Source organism: Trichomonas vaginalis, chromosome IV (genome assembly GCF_026262505.1).
Source record: "Trichomonas vaginalis G3 chromosome IV, whole genome shotgun sequence".
NCBI classification, from domain to species: domain Eukaryota; phylum Parabasalia; order Trichomonadida; family Trichomonadidae; genus Trichomonas; species Trichomonas vaginalis.
In genome coordinates, this window is record NC_067206.1 from 22,213,390 (window position 1) to 22,234,513 (window position 21,124).

General features: G+C 32.7%; 7 protein-coding genes and 1 pseudogene across 8 annotated transcripts, besides 4 other annotated features; 6 read left to right on the forward strand and 2 right to left on the reverse strand.

Moving 5' to 3' along the window:
* Positions 1-3,376: 3,376 nt before the first annotated feature.
* Positions 3,377-4,159: a mobile genetic element.
* Positions 3,377-4,159: a terminal%2Cinverted (terminal inverted repeat of Banshee-A1 transposon ID:TVAGG3_0146370).
* Positions 4,160-4,979: 820 nt separating this feature from the next.
* Positions 4,980-5,646: a terminal%2Cinverted (terminal inverted repeat of Maverick-1C transposon ID:TVAGG3_0146380).
* Positions 4,980-21,124: part of a mobile genetic element that runs on past the window's edge.
* TVAGG3_0146390 (protein of unknown function, DUF4107 family) lies at positions 5,647-5,877 on the reverse strand (the record flags this gene model as incomplete). Its single annotated transcript, XM_051224497.1, has 1 exon — positions 5,647-5,877. The coding sequence occupies one exon, from the start codon at positions 5,875-5,877 to the stop codon at positions 5,647-5,649; it is 231 nt and encodes a 76-aa protein (XP_051109483.1).
* Positions 9,437-10,000, reverse strand: TVAGG3_0146400 (uncharacterized protein; the record flags this gene model as incomplete). The annotated part of the gene is made up of 1 exon (XM_051224498.1): positions 9,437-10,000. The coding sequence occupies one exon, from the start codon at positions 9,998-10,000 to the stop codon at positions 9,437-9,439; it is 564 nt and encodes a 187-aa protein (XP_051109484.1).
* On the forward strand, positions 13,320-13,730 carry TVAGG3_0146410 (ATP binding; the record flags this gene model as incomplete). Its single annotated transcript, XM_051224499.1, has 1 exon — positions 13,320-13,730. One exon carries the CDS (start codon positions 13,320-13,322, stop codon positions 13,728-13,730), a length of 411 nt encoding a protein of 136 aa, XP_051109485.1.
* Positions 14,284-14,835, forward strand: TVAGG3_0146420 (integrase core domain containing protein family; the record flags this gene model as incomplete). The annotated part of the gene is made up of 1 exon (XM_051224500.1): positions 14,284-14,835. The coding sequence occupies one exon, from the start codon at positions 14,284-14,286 to the stop codon at positions 14,833-14,835; it is 552 nt and encodes a 183-aa protein (XP_051109486.1).
* Positions 15,074-16,435, forward strand: TVAGG3_0146430 (organellar and viral DNA polymerase type B; the record flags this gene model as incomplete). The annotated part of the gene is made up of 1 exon (XM_051224501.1): positions 15,074-16,435. The coding sequence occupies one exon, from the start codon at positions 15,074-15,076 to the stop codon at positions 16,433-16,435; it is 1,362 nt and encodes a 453-aa protein (XP_051109487.1).
* On the forward strand, positions 16,660-17,263 carry TVAGG3_0146440 (KilA, N-terminal/APSES-type HTH, DNA-binding family; the record flags this gene model as incomplete). Its single annotated transcript, XM_051224502.1, has 1 exon — positions 16,660-17,263. A coding segment is annotated over one exon (604 nt), but the record flags the coding sequence as incomplete, so codon positions are not given.
* On the forward strand, positions 18,024-18,867 carry TVAGG3_0146450 (annotated as a pseudogene). Its single transcript has one exon. A coding segment is annotated over exon 1 (844 nt).
* On the forward strand, positions 19,535-20,350 carry TVAGG3_0146460 (organellar and viral DNA polymerase type B; the record flags this gene model as incomplete). Its single annotated transcript, XM_051224503.1, has 1 exon — positions 19,535-20,350. A coding segment is annotated over one exon (816 nt), but the record flags the coding sequence as incomplete, so codon positions are not given.

Here is a 21,124-nt window from a genome sequence, read left to right on the forward strand (position 1 = left end):
TGGATCCCAACTGTTATATATCAAATATGAACCTTGAGGAACAGTGTTGTTAATAAAAGAACAACTTTTTACAGTAAGAGAATTTTGTTCATGGAAAATAACTCCAGTTCCTGACTGAATGGTATTATTTATAATATTACATGAATCAATCAATGCGTAATTCCAAATATTTAGAATCATTTGTTCTGTTGCTAAATTATTAACAATAGTTGTATAGTTATATTTTGTTGTGTATTTACCTAAAGGACTTTTAATCCAACCAGCAGGACAGTAACTAGCTTTACATGATGAGAAATTTGTTGATGAAACTACGATATTATCACGTTCGGCGTAAATAGAACAACCAACACTTTCTTTTCCTACATCGAAAAGGGAACTTTCAATAAAAAAGTTTAAGTTATCTCTGTCAATATATGTATATGAAAATTGGCCTTCACCTTGGCTTTGGCATTTTGTACAACAGAATTTTCGTTGAACAATCGAACTATTACTGCCGATTTTGAAGTAAATGCAACTTCCACTTTCTTCTGAAGTGCAGTTGCTAAAAGAACAACGGTTATGCAGTAATAAAGTGTTGGAAATGGAATCAAAGTAGATAACTCGGTTATTATCATCAAAAAAATTGCACTCATCTAAGTAATATTGACCTTTACCTGCTGAAAGATTACAATTTTGACAATATTTAGTTTCTACTTCTGTAAATTGACTTTTGAAGTAATTATTCCAAATATTGTCATCCTCTAAAGATAGAATTATGGTGAACATTTTATTAATTTGTCAAAAAGTGCCATCCTATCGTTTTTTTAGAATTTGAAAAAAAAAGCACTCAACTTATTTTTGTCAAAACTAGAGCAAAAATGCCCTAATGCATATGTCCTCCATGTTCTTTCTTGCTGGTGGCGTTAGCGATTATCAGAACAATCTTCTGTTTGCCTGAGAAGAAACGAATTCACCAATTTGTTGAATAAAGTCGAGAATTACATTTTTTGATATAACTTGAACAAAATCTAGCATTTTACTAGTTCACATATGGTTTTTGATCTTTGATCTTTTGAATGTCAGAAATCAAATTTTGCCTGAATATTTATGGTCATATTCTGACACAATGGAATTCGGTCGTGGTATTTTGCCAACAACAAGCAATCGAAAGTATCTATGAATCGTTTCTATTGAAAGAAATAATTATATACCATAATTAATTTTTCTCAACTGGTCAGAGAACGAGAAAAATGCTTAGATCTGAAGAGGATCGATATCATGTGGTGTTGTCAAGCAGTTCGAAATATCCAAAAACAAAATATTAAATGAATAGATTTTGAGATGCTTATATATATATAGTCGGGAGAAAAAGGTATAAACGGGGCAAAAAGGTGTAAACCTTGATATTTAGAAGCCAATATTAATATAAATAGTATCCTTACATTGAGTATATTTGGGCAGTGCATTCAAAACAAAAACTTAAAAATATGTAAATTTAGATATTTTAATTTTTTAAAAAAACTTAATAAGACTCAAAAAATCATTGCTAGTAAATTAAAATAGTATATAAGCAATATCTTTATTCATTTTTGCCAATGAAACTTACAATTCTTTGAATAATTTGCAAGAATTTTATTCTTGTTGGCTTTCATTAAGGCCATGTGTAAAAATATTGTGATTTTTACTGGATCCTTTGGACTGTAATCTGTCTAAATTGACTTCAGCGGGCATAAACCAAATAAATTTCATTATTTGGCGTTTTTCTTCGATAAATATTAAGGAGAATGATCTAAATCATATGTGGAACCGTAACATTAAGTGATCATGTGTTGATCCATCAAGGAAATCAGTAGTTGTAGTTGGATAATCCATAATGAAAAATTATAAACGTTCATTTTTTATTAAGTTTTATTTCTTTCATATTTCGATTATTTTAAGGATGTCAATTCGGAAAATTGTTTTCATTTTAGGAGAATATAATTTTCCTTTTCGAAAATTTAAAAAGTGAGGCGCGCAGGATTCGAACTTTTTTAAAAGTTGATTTAAATATATTCTAGTGTGGATTCTAAGGATAATATCATATTTAAAATAAGAATATACTAGTTTAGGTGGCATAATTTTTTTCGATAAATTTGAGAGCATGTACGTTTAGGGCATCAAAAGTGTCAATTCGCTCAGCGAAAGCCGAGCTAGCTTCGTTCTCGAAAGAATAGGGAAGGAGTGAAAGAGAGTGATACAGATGTTGACACATTCATATCATTTCAACAAATTTTGATCAAATTGAAATGCAATGAAATTCAATTCACTTCATATCCTTCAGTCAGTACATTGACATCCTTCTACATCACAATGATAACTCGTGCATCAATAGTTCTACAACTAACTCAGAAAAAACAAGATTTTTCCTTCCAGCTTACAGCTTTTAAAAAGTTTCGATGATAAAAATCACTCTACTCTTGTTTATCGATATGTTGTGATAGTAGGTAAACGTATTCTTATCGATATTAATAAAAATATTTTTACGAAAATCTGAACCAATTACAGAGTTATTCATAAAGTTTATGATAACTGTAATTACTTCATCTTTGTTTTATATTTGAATAAACAATTTAATTTAATTTGCATAATTTTTTTTAGTTGAAAGACAGGAAACTTAGTTGAGTTTGTATTATTTTTATCGTTCAATTCATTGTATCAGTGAGTGATCCAGATATTTAAGATATTTACAAAAAATTTATTAATTTGATTAACAAATTTTAATCAAAATAGCAAAAATCTATTTGATAGCTGTAAGCAAACAATAATTTTTATTTCAAGCAAAATCAATTATTTTCATCTAAACGTATAAAATTGTCAATTTTATGAGAATAAATTTAAAATCTCATGAAATATAAAGGAGAGTAATATTTTTCAATTTTCTTTTTTTCTTTGTCTCAAATATTTTCTGTTGGGAATTTTCTTGTTATCAAAAAATAATTTTAATATTTGTTTATTTCATTACATACAATAAAATTTTAAAAACTCTATTTGTTCACAAGAAAATTTTTTTCCTTCATATGAAGAAACATTTTGTTCTCCATTTGATGCTGAGTCTAAATCTCGATTTTTGAATTTTCTTCTTTCCAAATTTCTTTTTTCCAAATTAGAAGTTTAATTCAAATTTTCAATAGTTTATATATTTTCTCAAACCGTCTTAGATTTTCTCACTTTTTAGGGATTTTCTCTCAAAATATACAAAAATAGTAATATCAATACATGTGTCTAATATACTTTAAAACCATCGTGATAAAGTTCAAAAACGAAGAGTTCTTCTCTCCAAATTTTTTTCAAAATCAAAAAAATGAGATAAAAAAGCATGTTTGGAAAATTCATTTTTAGCATTTTAGGAATTTTCTTGTTATAGACCGAAAATAGATTTTTTCGGTTTTCTCTTCAAATAATTGAAAGAATGATACTATTATAGGTTTATTATATTATATAGCATATAATCATGCTATAGCCGAAAATTATAAGTTTTGAGAAGATTGAATATAACACAAATAAATTTGAATGTAAGTTAAATTGCTTGTTGTTTTTAATAGCTATTTAATGAGAAATCCAATATTGCAAAATTCAAATTGAATGATTGAAAGAACAGAAAAAGTCATTCTTTTCAATTTCGAATATGTTTCATTGTATTTATAATTATATGGCAAATAAGATATTTAAACTTGATTTTTGAAGGAAAATTCACAAAATTGAATAAATTCAAATAATTTTTATTCAAAAATAAACTAGTTATTTGAGTTTAATACTAATTATCTATTCAAACTACAAAGTTTGTAATTTAAAATATTTTGTGAGATCAGATTGAATTAATTCAAGGTTCTTTTCAATTAATATTAATGACCATATTACGCATTTTCGAACATTCTAAACCAAATATATAAAAATGGGAGACGAATGTTAAATTTGCTAGACATGGGGGAGTTGTCTGCAAAGTTTTAGCTCTTATCTCTAACAAAAAATTAATTTTTAAAAAAAAGACCGAATACGTTTCACAGCGAGAAAAAAATAAAAGGCAAGATAGAATTTTCTAGACATAAAGAAGTTGTTTACCGAGTTTTAGCTCTTATCTCTAACAAAAAATTAATTTTTAAAAAAAAGACCGAATACGTTTCACAGCGAGAAAAAAATAAAACTTTACACTGATTTTAATTTTCATTTCTAGTCACTTTACTTATTATTTTTTCTTTTTTTTCATTTTAATTATAAATTATTTCATAATACGTTTATTTACGTTACCATTTTCTTTATTCTTTTGAATTCCATACTAGACACTTATAGAATATTTTGATTGTTAACGTACTTCATTAGAATGAATCCTTACAAAGGGTATGTCGATCGAATTTACCTAATTGGTATTTCCAATCAGATTGAAGAAGGTAAAATGACATGGGAAGAAGCTTGCACCCATGTTCCCATCGCCCCAACCCTTCAATCAAATGATTTCAAATATTTAGATGTTTCAAACTCTTTTTTACAAAATCAATTTAGCTTACAGAATATCCCATTGCCTAAAGGCAAGAAAGGTCGTAGGGTCAATCCCTACGACCAAATCAAAGCTCTTGCTGTGATACATGACCACTGGGCCTTTCCCTGTGGTCAAACAAAACAATGGAAACGTTTGAAATTACAAAAATTGATGTATCTTATAGAGAAGTACGCAGATACTTCAAAGAAAATCATTTCACCAAGACGCGATTAGAGCATGCCGGGCCAGAAACAGCAGTAAGATATTGGGCGCTTTCACCCAATCTTATCTGGCACGCAGATGTTCATTATTTTAGGGGTGTTCGTGGCCAGTATATTTATGGCATAATCGACGATTTTAGCCGCAAAGTCCTAGCGTGTATACAAATACCAGATATGCTGGCAGCGACGACAGCGAACGTTGCAGCTTCCGCCTTCATTGAATTTGGCGCCCCTTATTGTTTCTGGACCGACAACGGTTCAGAAAAAGTTAGTATACAAGTCTTGGGTATGGTGGCACTGCGCACCTCCTTACCCAATACTTGTGAATTTGACACTTTACAAAACCGTTAACGTATATTTTACAACATGAACGCAAAAACTAATTTAACCTTAAATATTTACAAAGCCGCCAACCACTTCACTAACGAACTCACTAATGTAAAAAATAAACGTTCTCACTATCGTTCTCACTAACGACTTCACTAATGTTCTCATAAATTTTCCTCAATATCTTCATCATCAGTGTTAACCCTATTGTAGTCATACTTGAAGCCATAAACTTTCTCTAACTTCTTAACGTACAATTTACATAACTTACCTTCGTCATCGTATGGTTTAATGATATAACTATTTCTATCTTTTACACAGTCAATGAAAAGTCAACTGGTCTCGGATGTATTTGAAAGAACATGTTATGCTCAGGAAGGAAGAATAAATGTTTAAATGTATGTTTGTTATACTGTGGAATTCGAATGAGTTGCTTTTGTTCTGTCATTTACATCCAAATAAAAATAAAAATAAACTTAAAAATAAACTTAAAAATTAATGATATCACCACCCTCACACGTATGAAAACATAGCACAAAAATAAATTTAGGTGAAGAGGTGAGATGTCACCTGTTTTTTCACCTCTTTTTTCACCCGTTGAATTCATTACTTTATAACTCTCTTCCTTGGTTTCTTTTTAGTTGCTTTCTTCACGTCTGTCTCCAGCTTAACTGTCTTTCTTCTTCGTCCGTAATGATACCAGTTACTTCCACCAGTCAATGGGTCAAATGGTCTTTCGTAAGGGTTTCCATACATTCCATAGGGACCATACGGAAGAACTACTGGTGGAGGAAGAGTTCCATCGACTCTATTTAAATGCATTGTTTCACCTTTCATCTGGTCATTAAAGTCTTTTGCGTGTTTTGCAAACTCATCGTCCTTTCCTAAAGCATTTTCTGACTCAGTCGCAACCAAATTGGATGCTTTATTTATGAGTCCTATTTTATTTAATCTTAACTTCTTTGCAACCCAGCCTCCAATCTTTCCTTTATTTGCATCTAATGTCTTCGAAACTCTTCCTCCACTCATTTTATTTACTGCGTCATAAGCTTCCAAGTGCTTTTGCTCCAAATGCTAATGCTTTTGTTTCCCATTGCGCCTAAAGCTGCCCAAGCTACCATTTACACCATATTAAAATCATCTCTCTTCAATATTATCTCATAAAAGTTCTCGTTACTGGAGAAAGTCAATGAAACATAAACATTCTCATGGACTTCGTCCTCGCCGCGTTGCGGCTTCATAAACTCTCTTTCTTATATCATCTATTCGCTTCAAAATGTCTGAACAATTGCTAACATCTTCTACAACAGTTATTTCATCATGAATGACCTTCAAGAACAAGCTCATTTAATATGCTATTAAAATCATCTCAATAATGAGTCCATCCTTTCCATCTTTAAGGTAGCACAACATCTTTCATTGAAGAAGGTTCGACAAGTCTTATGTTAAACTTACTGACAAAGTTGTTATACTATAATGCTTCGGTGGCGAATACATGTAGTTTGAAAGACATAATATAGATTCTTCAGCAAATTCACTTATACTGGATTTTATAACAATGTTCTCACGAGACCAAATACCACCAATTGACAATCTTGTAAGCAATCCTGCTGAACCTTCAACTGTAAACGTCGATGTAACATTCCACGAAGGTCATCTATTGACATCGTTGAGTCACGTATTTAAATATTTTCTTAAAGCAATCGTCATTATCTAACCATGCAATAGCTTTGAAGTTTTCATTCGAATATACATCTGCTTCATTAAATGTAAAACCTGACTTCTTTGCAGAGATGACTTTAAAATCTATTGAGTTTGTTTCAAAATTATATGCTATGCTAACTTCTGAAGGTAATGGATGTCCTTCCGCAGTCAGTTGTTCTCTCACTACCGTTTGAAGCTTTGTATTAAAAACTTTCATGTCATCTCCTGTGTCTAGGTTCACATACACAGCAATAGGAAAACTATCTTGCTTCTTTGTTTCATCATTATACCTCAAAACATTAAAGTTCTTCAATAATATTGTTTCTTCCTGCTGGAATACTTCGAACCTGTCTGATTTCAATAGCTTTCTCACCTCCTACATACTCTACCCAGTGCCTTGGATATTCATAAGTAACTGACTTTCTTGAATTTTGGTAGGTTTCATCATAACGTGTTCATAGTATATCTTTATACTCTTGTCAGTTAGACTCGGTGCTATGTTCTGAATATTTCTGACTTGCATTTTTAATGGAGATAAAATGAAGCATTTAATACATGACGTAGATGAAGACATGAATGAAACTACAGACAAACTTAACTCTTCTCTCATTCTTCCTTTCAGTAAGGACTATGAGTTCTGTGTCAAATGGCGTTATTTCTATGTGGAAAGATGGTTCAGGTAAGACATTTAATTTAATTCGTCATATACTCATAACAGAACGTTTAGGAAAACGACTCATATTATGACCAAATCATTATATCAGCAACTTCAGACTCTATGGACTCAACAGCGAAAACATTTATGTCAAAAGTTCAAGCCTCTGTCGTTAAAGTTCCAGACAGTGAACTCATTGAATTTCTTCAACGTTACATTCGACGTAAGAGGAAATATTATGCCATCGTTGAATTTATACAGTCAGGAATGCAAAAGACTTCTGAGGAGATGGAAAGAATTATTGACAAACACCACTTACGTCAGTACTCAGGAGTTTACGATATGAAACGACTGACAAACTACATTCTTATCAAAATCTTCAAAAATACCCCTTCAAAAAATATCCTTCAAACACTCTGCTCGTTTGCGACGACTTCGCTGGTAAAGGTTTAGTGTCAAAACCTGACTCACCATTAGCTAACATCATTACTAAAGTCAGACATTACCATTTAACTGTAGCAATACTTATGCAAACATGGAGGTTTTTAGCTTTAAACATAAAACGTCTCATAACTGACTTCGTTATCTTTCAAGGTTTCTCACGTTATGATATTGAACTCATTTGGAAACAGTCAGGTATAACATTACCTTTTGAAGAAATTTGGGAAGCATATAAGTCTCTCATCTCTCCTCGTTCATACCTTGAGATTCATATCATGACTAATACCATTAAAGTCAAAAATATTCCATGGGAACGACCAACATTGTTTTAAAGTTTAACCTTCAATTGACTGATGGTAAACAAATTCCATGCATCTCTGTCGCCATTTCTGTTAATATTTTTGCTGTCATTCATATCATCCACTTCCCCATCCGTTAACTTTTGAGGATATGCGTTAGAATAGCTGTTCTTAAATGAAGGCTTTTCACCTTTTAGCGCATAAACTCTATAACTTTCTGCATACTTTATGTTTGAACCTCCTGAGCCATCATTGACATAAATTTTTATAGGCTTCCACCCTTTGTTCATGTTCCTGCTTCTTCCCTTAGCTCTTTTGTTCAGTAGTTCTACATCTTTATACACAGCACCTGTCTCAGTGAATTCAACAATATTTTCATTCGTTAGCTTTACATTCAAACCCTTGTCGAGTATATTGTTCATTTCATACATATAAAAGGTTTTTATTCTATATGAAATGAGAAGCAAATCCATCTTAGCTGGTGCCGTTAATGTTCCAATTGAACCAACATCAAATGTTGACTCACGAACGACAAACAATATTGTCATAAAGAACTATAGTTCAGAGTGTTTGAAAGAAAAAGAACCAGAACTGAAATCCGTGAATTTAAACTCAGCTTCAAACGCTAACGCTACATCAGATGTTAAGTTAGAGTATCCACCACTGGACCAAGTTCTTTCAAGAGAAGCCAACGACAACCCTTACACAAATGTTCAAACAAATCCTTCAGATAACGTAGACCATTACCTTCTTCAGTTATACCAAACAATTTTACTCAAAGACGATAAGAAGCTTTTGGTAAATCTTATAAGCAAGAACCAAATAATTTTAACAAAGGAGGACCTTGAAAATGTTATATCACGAATAACAGGGAAACAATGTGTCATTGACTATCTCGACCCTGAAATTGAATGCTGTGGTCAAACGCCACCATTCATGAAAATAGGTAACATCCGCATCATTGAAACACCAGGAACTACAGGAGTTGAGTTTAAGTATAAATATTCGAATGAATATACAAAACTTTCAACAGAATATAAACTTTGTTTGAAATATGTTTTAGTAAATTAAAGCAATTTGTAATATCTGTCCAAAACTTCTTCAACAGTATCGAACTCATCTTCATAATGCAAACCTAATCTTATTGACTTGGTGCAGTTTTCACTAACACAATATAGCGCTTTGCGCTCGGCGCCTTTGACGCCTTTTTCTGTTCTCTTGACTGACATAACTAATTCATTTGTTTCATCAAACAGCAACAACCAAAGTTCATGACCTAATACATAACATTCATACTTTATATTTTTAGCTCTGAGTTCTCTTGTAAGCTGTTGCATTTAATATTTTCTAAAAAGTCAACTTCAACAGTCATTCGCACTGGTGCCTTCAGTTCTACAGGCTCGCCTTGAAAGTCAACAAGTCTGAATTGCATGTCTTTCAAATTATGAGGACTAATGCGAACCCATTTACCTAAATGAGTTGCTATGACAGGAACGTTTGGAATGAACATTGAATTGACTGCATAACAGAAGGATTTATATTCTACTGAACCTTTACTATTAACTCCTGAAATACCTGTGACATTAGCTATTTTTGACTCAATGTATAAACAATTACCATAACATACGTATGGAACAGATTTCATCTCAATCGTTTTGTCAACACTTTTCAAAGGAAATGTCATATGGTATGCACCCAGAAGCAATTGAACTCTATGACTCATTCGTGTTATCTTAAACTCCTTTGCATAACTGAACTTCAAAACTCCTGCAATAAGTTTAACATTCATTAAGTTTTCTTCGTTATCCTTGTTTATTGTAGTATTTATGAGCGCATTTAACACTCCAGCTAATGTTTCCATCTTATATTCTACATTATTGTGAAATCTTATTTCGTGCTTCTTTCCATCTATTTCAAGCTCCATGAAATCTGTTTCATCTGTTAAACGAATGAAGCGATAGTATTGAAGTCAACAACTCTGAATGCAAGTGGCTCATTCTGAAGACCTAAGTTTGTTTGAAGCTTTACTGTCCCGTATTCGTTTGGGTCTGTACTTTGCAAATAGAACAACATTTTATTCTCATTAAAATATGACTATTGCTGCATATGCGTATGAAGCTGACAGAGCTAAACGTTTATATTTTGGTCAATACTCTCTCACACTTACTGACAAATATATTGTTATTTCTGATGGAAATACCGAGAAATACATAACATGGAAGGACTATGAAAAGTTTGACCCTATTTTAACTCCATGTACTATGCCATTCATTGTAAATGGTGAAGTTGTCATGAAAAACGACACAACAGTATATAAGTCTGTTCATGAAGCGTTAGAATATATGTTGAATTATAATCCCGAAATATTTGACCCAAGCACTACACCATGTGCAATGCCTTTTATTAAGGATGGTGAAATCGTAAGAGTTCCGGATTCAACGATTTATACTGCTGTTCAAAACAGTTTACAAAACATTTTAGCGAATATCTTTAATTCAGAAACTACAGAAATAAAATTACCGTATATAACAGATGCTAAAGAAATTAAATCAAAAACGACAACATTATTTACGTCACTTAATGATTTAATGACTTATATCATTAATATTCCTGCACCAACTACAGCATTTGATCCAAACTCGACGGTTTGCAGTGTACCTTTCATAAAGTCGCAAACGACTCTTTGAGTCCTGAAGGTCTTTCAGACCGAAGCGACCAGGGCGAAGCCCATGACAGTTCAGTAATTGTTTTAAGGGATTCAACAGTTAATGAATCATTAAAGGCGTCATTAATGAAAATCATTGATTTTAACTCATTCACGAATACATATAATTCATTCATTAATGTTTCATATGCTTCTAAAGAAGGTGAGCCAAAAACTATGATAAAGCGGTGTATGAAATAAAAGCATCAACGACGAAATTGAATTCGTTAACTTTTGACGGTGATAGTTTCGTTAATGACATAACATCGGGGAAAACAATTTTAACGAAAGAATACTTAAAATCTCATGTTAGTGAGTTCGTTGAAATTGAAAAAAGAAGGTGGAATTAAGTTCGATCCACTGAGTTCATTTTCAGCTTAGCGAATGCAGGTATTAGTTTCGCTGAATGGACAACTATACAGAGTGAAATAAATGCAATATGGACGTTTTTGGGGTCAAAAGCGGGAATGGGTGAGCTTGTAAATGCTGCAAGAACATTAGGTGAAACAGGAAATTTTGTAGATGGTTTTAAAAGACTTGTTCAAATGTTTTTAACAAACACAAAGAAATTATTTAGATATACCATACATAACGACGGATTTTCGAACAGATAGCAACAAACCCTCCGGTTATGGCTGCGTTGATGATGGTTAGAGATATAAAACCACGTAACGACGGGAACGAAGAACATGAACAACAGAGCCCAACGGGCTCAGAGCCACATAGTGGCGAGGATACTGGTCGGGTTATTCAAGACATTAAAAACGTGTATCCTGAAGTTATTGATTTATTTAGAGGAGTTAATGATTCAATTTCAAAACATTCTATAACCCTCGATGAAGAGAATAAATTAACAGATTATATATTCGTCATTATTGCAGAACTAATGAAGAGAATAAATGAAAAAGGAATTGGTGATATCATTAATGTCAGCGATGTAATGATGAAAAAGAAATTTTGACTCATTATTTACAAAACCGAAAACAGAATATAGTCTTTATGACGTAATTACCGAATTAATGAAAAAGATTAATGATAATAAGAGTTCTGGCGGAAGAGTTGAATTAGAAGTGAATGATGTTAATGAGAAATTAGCCGAAAAGCAGATTAAAAACCACGTTCATTATATAACTTCAGACGAAACAGATTATAACGGACTACCATGGATATTAACACAGAATAACAAATAAGCACTGAGATGTTAATGAAAGAAGATATAAATACATTCGTGCTAAAGGTTATGACATAAGCTGTACTGTACATTATGACACAGGTAAAGCACAAGAAGCATTTAGTTATAACGATGAAATTTATGCCTCTACTTTCTCTGTTAAAGGTGTATTAGTTGAACCAAGATTACTTTGAGAGTTAAGTCAAAAATAACGTTTGAAGATGCTATTAAAAGTAAAGCTGACAAAGTTGAACTCGAAGCAATGAACAAAGTTTTGAAATCTCATAAACACAACATCTCCGATATAAATGAACTTCAAACTTCTTTAGACAGTAAAGCCGACAAGAACCATACACATAAATCCTTCACTACTGTTAGAGCAGACGACATAATATTGAACTTTGACCTTGGTTCAAGTGCACCATTAGAAAATCCAAGTACAAGCGTAAAAGATACCACTAAACTCCTTAAATAGTTAAATGTATGAACATTGAAAGTCATGTCAGAAACTTTGAAACCCATGAACTACCAGCAATGTTATAAGAAAGCAGACAAGAACCATACACATACAAGTTTTACAACTGTTGGTATAGAAAGATTGAAGGAACGGTTGAAGAAACTGGTGGGATGCATTATATGTAAACCTCCTAACTTTCCACAAGGTTTAACATCGGATGAACGACATAACGACGATGAAAACATTAGATGTAAAGATGTTTATTCAATGAAGGATGAACATAATATTAAATTCACTGCTCAAGATTTATATGACAAGAAAGCCGACAAGAACCATACACATAAATCCTTCACTACTGTTAGAGCAGACGACATAATATTGAACTTTGACCTTGTTCAAGTGCACCATTAGAAAATCCAAGTACAAGCGTAAAAGATACACTAAACAATTTAGATAAGAGTTGCAGGAATACCGAAGATCATGCCAGAAACTTTGAAGCATATGAACTACCAGCAATGTTAGATAAGAAAGCTGACAAAACTTATGTGGATGCAGAACTAACAAAGAAATTTTCGAAACCAGATACAATGACATTTACAACAGAAATTATAAATGGTGAACCATCAACTCCATTTGAATTTGTTAGAGGTCTTCAACCAGATACTTTTGAATTTTTCTTGGATAATTCTATTGAACTAACATTACATTATAAAAGTGGAACAAATGCAACATTTCATCCGGGAGATACATTCCAAATGGTATTTAATGACATAAGTTCTTTAGAATATGTTTATAGAGTTATGAGCATATATGATTTAATATATCCTATAGGAGCTGTTTATACGTCTATGAATCCAATAAATCCAAACACTTTATTTGGTGGTAGATGGTATGAAATAGTTGACAGTTTTCCATTCTACACTAATACGCAGTCAATGAAGATGGGAGGTTCAAAGAAAATAGGTATTGAAAACCTTCCTTCACATATGCATAGGTTCAGTGGAAGAACATCTGTGGAAGGAAACCATTCACATTCAATAACAAAAAGAGGTTATACAAATCTTGCAGCGGGTTCGGATAGACAGGGAATGCATAGATATGATATTTCAACTGACCCAGTAGATGTTAGCACAGGTATTTTCTGTGGAACTGCAGGAAATCATACACATGTTGTAGCTGGTATTACAGACCCAGCAGGTAATGGAAAAGATTATATGCCTCCTTATATAACAATGCACGCTTGGATACGAGTTGGTTAAAATCTTTAACTTTACATAAATGAGCTTGAAAGAAGTATTCGAACAACATCCATGGAGGTCATTTAAGAAATTCAATGAAGCTGCAAAGAGTCGGGGATTTACTAACAGAGCTGAAGTGAAAAGGTTCTTTGACAAAAATGTTGTACATCAAACAAAAATAAACCCTTACGACTACTTTTTACCAATTTACTCCAACACTCCTGACGCATACCAATTTGACACTCTCATTCAAAGCAGAAAATGTGGTCATAAACCATTCCTCATCTTCATAAATGTTAACACTCGTAAAGCTTTTGCGTATATAATGAGAAATAAAGGAACTCGTGAAGTGTTAAGAGTTTTACAAAAGTTTGTAGCAGAACATAACCCAAGTACTTTAACATCAGACCAAGACAGTGCATACCTCAGCAATGAAATCACAGAATTTCTCATTAAGCATAACATAACTCACTACACTACTGAAGACCATAACCATAACATACTCGGTATCATTAACCGCTTCATAAGGACTCTCAGAGATTTAAATCAAGAGCGAGACTTTACCGAAGAAACAATGAAACATTTTCTCGAAGTATATAATTCCTCAACACATTCTACAACAGGACATACACCAAATTCAATGACACAACAACAAGAAGAAAAGTATATACAAAAGAAACGAAGTCAAACACAAAATATCAGAAATTCAACACAATTTACTCTCATTCCTGGTACAAAAGTTCGTGTAGTTCTTGACGACAAACCGTTGACAAAGAAACGTTTAAGGTTAAGTCGAAATTATTATATCGTAGACTCTACGCAAGGTAATGGATATCTTATAAAAGCTGCTGACGACTCCATAGCATTTTACCCTCGTCATAAATTAGTCGAAAGTAGTAATGGCAAACTTGCTGAAACCATTGACGAAGCAAAGCGAGGAGTGGTTATTGAAATACTTGACTACAACATAAACGATGACACTTATAAAGTAAGATATGAAGGAGGCGTTGAAGATGTTATACCATCTAAGAACTTGAGAGAATCTAAACCAACTCATCTGGGACCATTAGAGCGGGAGTACTGGAAAGATAAAAACATGCCAGAAAGAATAAGAAAATTCTTCTAAACTTTTTCGTTGGATGTAAATCAGACATGAATGAGAACAGTCATGATATCATTAATGGTACCATTTATTTTTGTCATAAACTTTATTTATGTTAGAATGTTAGATCTAACACGTTTTCTAACCACTTTTCTAACATGGTCTAAAACTCTCGAAAATCATGAATTTTTGACATTTCCTTATGAAAGAAAAATAACGCTAATTTTTTTCTAAGAAAAATTTTTATCTTGTATGTAAAGATATGATTTCAACAATAGGTTCTACAACACTTCAAGCCGCGAACGGCGGGACTCTGTCCACAACAACTTCACCAAACTCTTTAGTTATGAATCCAACATCTATGTTAGTAGAGATGAAAAGCTTCATTCCTTCTTCATATACTTTTGAGACAGAAATACAAAGAATTAAGCAAGAACTTTTAACAAGTAATTTAGACTGTAGTGCGAAAGATGAAACAAATGAACAGTATCTTTATGACATGCAGGATATTATTGACCATTTACCCAAATTGCCTGAAATCCAACAACAAAAGCTCACTATTCATGAATTCGATGAAATAGAAGTGAAACCAACTGACTCAGTAGAAATAAAGAAGTTCATACGTAAAGTAAACTATGAGTTTCTAGGATATCATTGCAACCATAAAGTTATGGACAAAGATTGCGACATGGTATATAAGAACATCTCTGACATATATAAATCTGGGGAGTTTAAGGCATTCGACAACTTTGTTTCATTAGTTGCTGAATGTGTATGGGAAATAAGAGATAAAGATAGAAGAGGTAAGGTATGGAATGAACAGATAAAACCAACAACTTTTGAGTTAAAGAAAACCATTGACGCCTTAGTTGTTCTAGCAGGTCAAATTTCAATGTATAACGCAAAAATGAATCCGCAATGTTCTAAATGTAAAGCAGCAATGAGGAAATATAACTACTCCGTCAAAGAGATAGAAAGAATGAGAAACGACTATGCAGACTTAAAGAAAGAAATGACAAACATTGAGTTTGAAACAGTTGGAAAGATAGACAATGACACCAAAGTGGTTAGAATAGGTGATTTAAACGTAAGATACTCAAAGAAATACAACAAATATTCTTTGTCAGACATTATATCTCCATCTGGAAAGAGACCGCAGGACTGGGTTAGAATTGCTTCAACTCAGAAAATTTTGACAAGAAATCCTGAGCTTATGATATCAGTAAAATTCTATGGAACTACAGCATATCTCATCGACAAAAGTCTTATACCAATAGTTTTGTTATGGATTGACCCAGTTGTTGGATATAACTTCATAACTTATGGTTCATTCGATACGGAACGTTGCAGTGAAGGCTTACTTTACATCGTTCAGAAACCGAAGGACTTCAACACAAAAAGATATAAGATAGGAAGGACATATAATATAACTCTAAGATATGACAGTACAGTCAATAGAGTCAAGGTTGTGTTCGTTAATGATATGAGAGCTGCTGAAACAGAACTACTTGAAAAGTTTGAGAAAATGTATGGTGCTCCCATAAAAGGTAAAGAAACGTTTGAAGTAGATGAGATAGATAAAGCTATAAAATTATTTGACGAAGTTGCTGAAAAATACATGTAAAGCGTTTATTTTTGGTCTTTTGTGAAAGATAGAAAAAATAAAGTTAGTTTTATTTTATTTATTTTTTTATCCTGTATGTAAGAACAGATATGTCAACATCAGAGAACACAACAACTGCTATCGTTCATGAAGCCATAAATGAAGAATACGAATACATACAGTATAACAAACAGTTACGTCTCATTCGTTCAGTCAAAGATGATATGTATCAAATGCAAAGTATAATGAACGCTCTTCGTTCTACAAAGCAAGCATATCATTGGTTTGAAAACCAACAGGCAAAAGAACTTTTAGAAGAATTTCCTCATATGATTGCTTCCCTCGGAAAACCGAGGGAAGAGATTCCGTACGAAAATCGCAAGAATTTGGCTCCTGGTTTGAAAGGTTATTATGTTCATAGACTTTTAGTAAATGCAGTTGCAATGTGGGCTTCACCTCGTTATGCTTGTTATATTTTCATGATGTTAGATGAACTATATAAAGCAGAACGTGGAGAGATGGAAAAGAAACTTCAAGCAAAAGATGAAGTCATTGAATCCAAAGACAAAAGCATACAGAAAAGAATACCACGTTCAGTACCAAAAGGAAAGGAAAAGAGTTATAAGTATATGATTTACGCTGAAGAGATGGAGAATGAAGAAGATAAAGATATGGTTATGTTGCATTTAGTCAGAAGAAACAACAAAAGCTTTTATGACCTTGCTAAGATTTACAAATCTGACAGAAACTGGTTCTATCGTGAAAACTTACCGATTTCAATGACACCGAATGAGCAAATAAAGGAAATTGTCAAAAATACTCTTCCTCAAACACACTATGACATCAAAGGTTGCACAATACTTACCTTCAAAGAAGACTTAACATTACTGAAGGAAAAAATAACAGAATATTTCGACAACTTCAAAGAGGAAGAATGAAGTCACGACAACATTAACGAAGAAGTCACGACAACATTAACGAAGAGAGAATGAGGTGAAAAAACAGGTGACATCTCACCTCTTCACCAAAAATATATTTTTGCTTAAATAGCTTCAGGGTCAATTTCTTCAACCATTTCACTTCCTTCGTCAATGTCAATAGAAGCTTCTTCAACCTTTGGTAAGAACTTTTGTATAACATCTTTGTTCGTTATTGTTTTCAGAGATGAAGAATAATATTTCACATTTATTTCACCCTTCTTATATTCTTTCTGTTCGGAAAGATTTAAAGCAATACTGAAGAAGTCAATGTTGGAGTTCTTTATAATAGTATATAATGAGTATCTTTGACATTCACGAAGAAACCCTTTTGTTTCAAAACTACTGCTAACTCTTGTGAAGTATAACGTTTGCGGTCAATGACAATAGCTAATGGTCTGACATACTGACCGAACTTAGATTCTTTCACAAACTTCTTGTTAAAGATAACATTGACGTTTGAAGCACCATTGAACTCATTCTTGATGGCAGTAGCGAGAGCATTGTATGAAAAGAACTTGCAATCTTGCATGTGTTTCATTAAAATAAAAATATTAAATTATTTTGAAAAATAACTTAAAAAAAATCTAATCTAATTTTTCAAAAAATATTTTTTTTATTTCCTACTAAAGATGTATCGGAAGTTGTCTAAGTTAGAACACTCGGAAATAAAACAACTTCTTACAGAAGCTAATATAGATGTTGCAAAGCATTACACAACAAACAAAAAGGCACTCGCTGACTTCATTAAAGACTATAATGGTGCAATAAGTTATGATAGAATTCATGAGTTCATAAAGCCGCAACGCGGCGAGGACGAAGTCCATGCAAGAGCATTTCCTTTAAATGACGTTGCTATTGACTTATATCATAGACGTTCAATACCTCATGAAGTAAGAAGAGAAATGTTTGACATAACAAATGCAAACGTTGGTGAAACACGAAAGAGAGATGACACACTGAAACAACAGAGAAGAGAGATGTTTAAAAGTGCTATAGAACAAGTTCGCAAAGCTAACGATGTCATTCGTTCCATTGACGACAAACCAAAAGAAGGTGAGAGATGGTTAAAGAAAGATGAAGAAAATAGGAAGAGGAATGTGAAGTCAGGCAATAGACTCATTGACTTTAACATCGAAGCTTTAGATGAACCAAACAGAGACTACTTACACAAACATTTTGGTAAGGTTTTCATGAGACTCTTAGAGAAAATTAAAATAAACTCACAACAGAGATGGATGGTATGTTATAAACTTGGTGGAAAGTATGAATGTTCTACGTTAAACCTCAATAATATTGGAACATTACTACATCAGCTCTTGAAGGAGAACTTTATATCAGAGATAGAAGCAAATGCTGCAGGTATTGTTGAAATGCACTATGACTTCTTCTTGACAAACATAAAGAATCTTACCGAATAAAGATGTATGATTTAACAGAATATGAAGGCTTAACGATGTCAGATGTAAAGAAAGGCAAACCAAAAAAGAGACCATATAGAGATGAAAGCACACTGACAAATGACCAGAAAGCCATTTTGGAAGCTCTTAAGCAAACAGGAAACCCAGCACTTATAGAAAGCTTTTGGAAAGATAATGGTGAAAAGAAGTTTTATAAGAAGAGAAGCGGTCAGTTCTGGAAGTATCTTTGCACATTACCTATAAATCTTGAACGCTACCAAATCTTCAATGAACTGAACAAAAGAACTGCAACACTTATGACAGAAGATAACTGCTTCGTTTATGCTTGCATTCAGGCTGGAGTAAATGAAGAAACTATTGACCACATGAGAGAAGTCATTCGTGTTAGAGACTTTCCTCAAAGTAAAGTACAAGAAATTTCTGACGCAACAGGTATATCATTTAATGTTACCATTGGTTATTTCAATGACTCAAGACATAATGAAATAAAGAGATACATACCAAAAGAATGTGAAACTGTTCGAACTATTGACTTACTTCTTGTTGAAGACCACTACATGCTAAATGAAAGACTTCCAATGACAACATACTTCATTCGAAACTATATAGAAATCTTGAAGGAGTGTGGTGGAATGAACATTGAAAAACAGATGAAAATATATACAAAGAGAGAAGATAAATATGTAGTTCGTTATGATAGAACAACACCGCTATGGGATGTTATGAAAACATTGTGGGAGTGCAAATATTTCGAACCTATTTCTTATGGAGAACTTTTCACATATACTACTGACTTATATAAACAGAACCTTGCACCATTTAAAGATTTGACATATGCTCCAAAGTATTGTGTACAACTGAAGAAGAAAGCAGAGTCAAAAGAAGTAAATAAAGCTAAATGTAAATTCATACCTGAGCACGTTTTCTTTGCTGACTTTGAGTGTAGTACGGATGGCTTTCATAAAGCTTTTAACATCTGTTATGACAGTGAAGATGGTTCAGTTAGTGAAAGCATTTGGGGTCAAAACTGTGCAACAGAATTTTTGGAAAGACTTCCTGACAAGAGTTTAATATATTTTCACAACCTCAGTTATGACATAAACTTCATCTTAAGACACATGACAGAAGTGAAAGGAACTCCCATCATTAAAGGTTCACGAACAATGCAAATAACTGGCTTATATAAAGGACGGGCAATTATTATAAAAGACTCTTACAGTGTTATAAATAAGAAGCTTAAACTATTTCCTGCTATGTTTAACTTACAAACAGGACCGAAAGAAGTATTTCCATATAACTACTACAGCAGTGTTTTGTTAGCAAATGACAACAGAACTGGTGTCATTTCTGAAGCATGTAAGTTTATCCATGATGCAGATACATTTATGAAGAACATAGATTCCATCAAAGGTTGCAGAATAGATGAAAACCACTTCGACTTAGAAAAATATAGCACGTTTTACTGCAAACAAGATGTAAGAATTTTAAGAGAAGGTTTTGTAAAGTTCCGCAATGACTTATTGAAAGAGTTTGATTTAAACGTTTATGACTACGTTAGTATTTGTTCTATTGCTAACAAATTGTTTGAGAACAGAGTATACTTCCCGAATGGAAATCTTTATGACCTCTCAAATAAACCAAGAGAATTTATTTCGAGATGCATTCAAGGTGGAAGATGTATGTTGTCAGATAACATGAAACAAAAGAGCAAAAAGAAACTCATTGCTGACTTCGACACTGTTTCATTATATCCTTCAGCTATAGCAAGACTTTATACTTTAGAAGGAATTCCAAAAGTATTGAAGGATGAGATGCTAAGCACAGAGTATCTCATGAGACATTTATTCGATGATGACCAAAAGGAACCCATTGGTGAAAAGTTTATGTCTGGCTTCTTTGTTCTCATTAAGATAACAGAGATTGGTATACCCAGACACTTTCATTTAATAGTTTGCGACCCTGAACTAAATCCAGAACTTAACGTTCCAAGAAGTTCAAACACTTGCTGTCTCATGTTTGTTGACCATATAACATTACAAGACCTCATGAAATATCAAGGTGTCAAATGTGAAGTGTTGCAAGGATACTATTACGATGGAAACAGAGATATGAGAATAAGAGATGAAGTAAAGAAGTTTTGAGTTAAGGTTAAAGTATAAGAAAGAAGGAAACCCTTACAAGAAATTATAAAACTCATTCTGAACAGCATTTATGGCAAAACTATTCTATCTCCTATTGAGTCAAAAATAACCATAGTAAATGACAAAGATGCTATAAGATATGCTATAAGAAATTACAACCATATAGTGAAG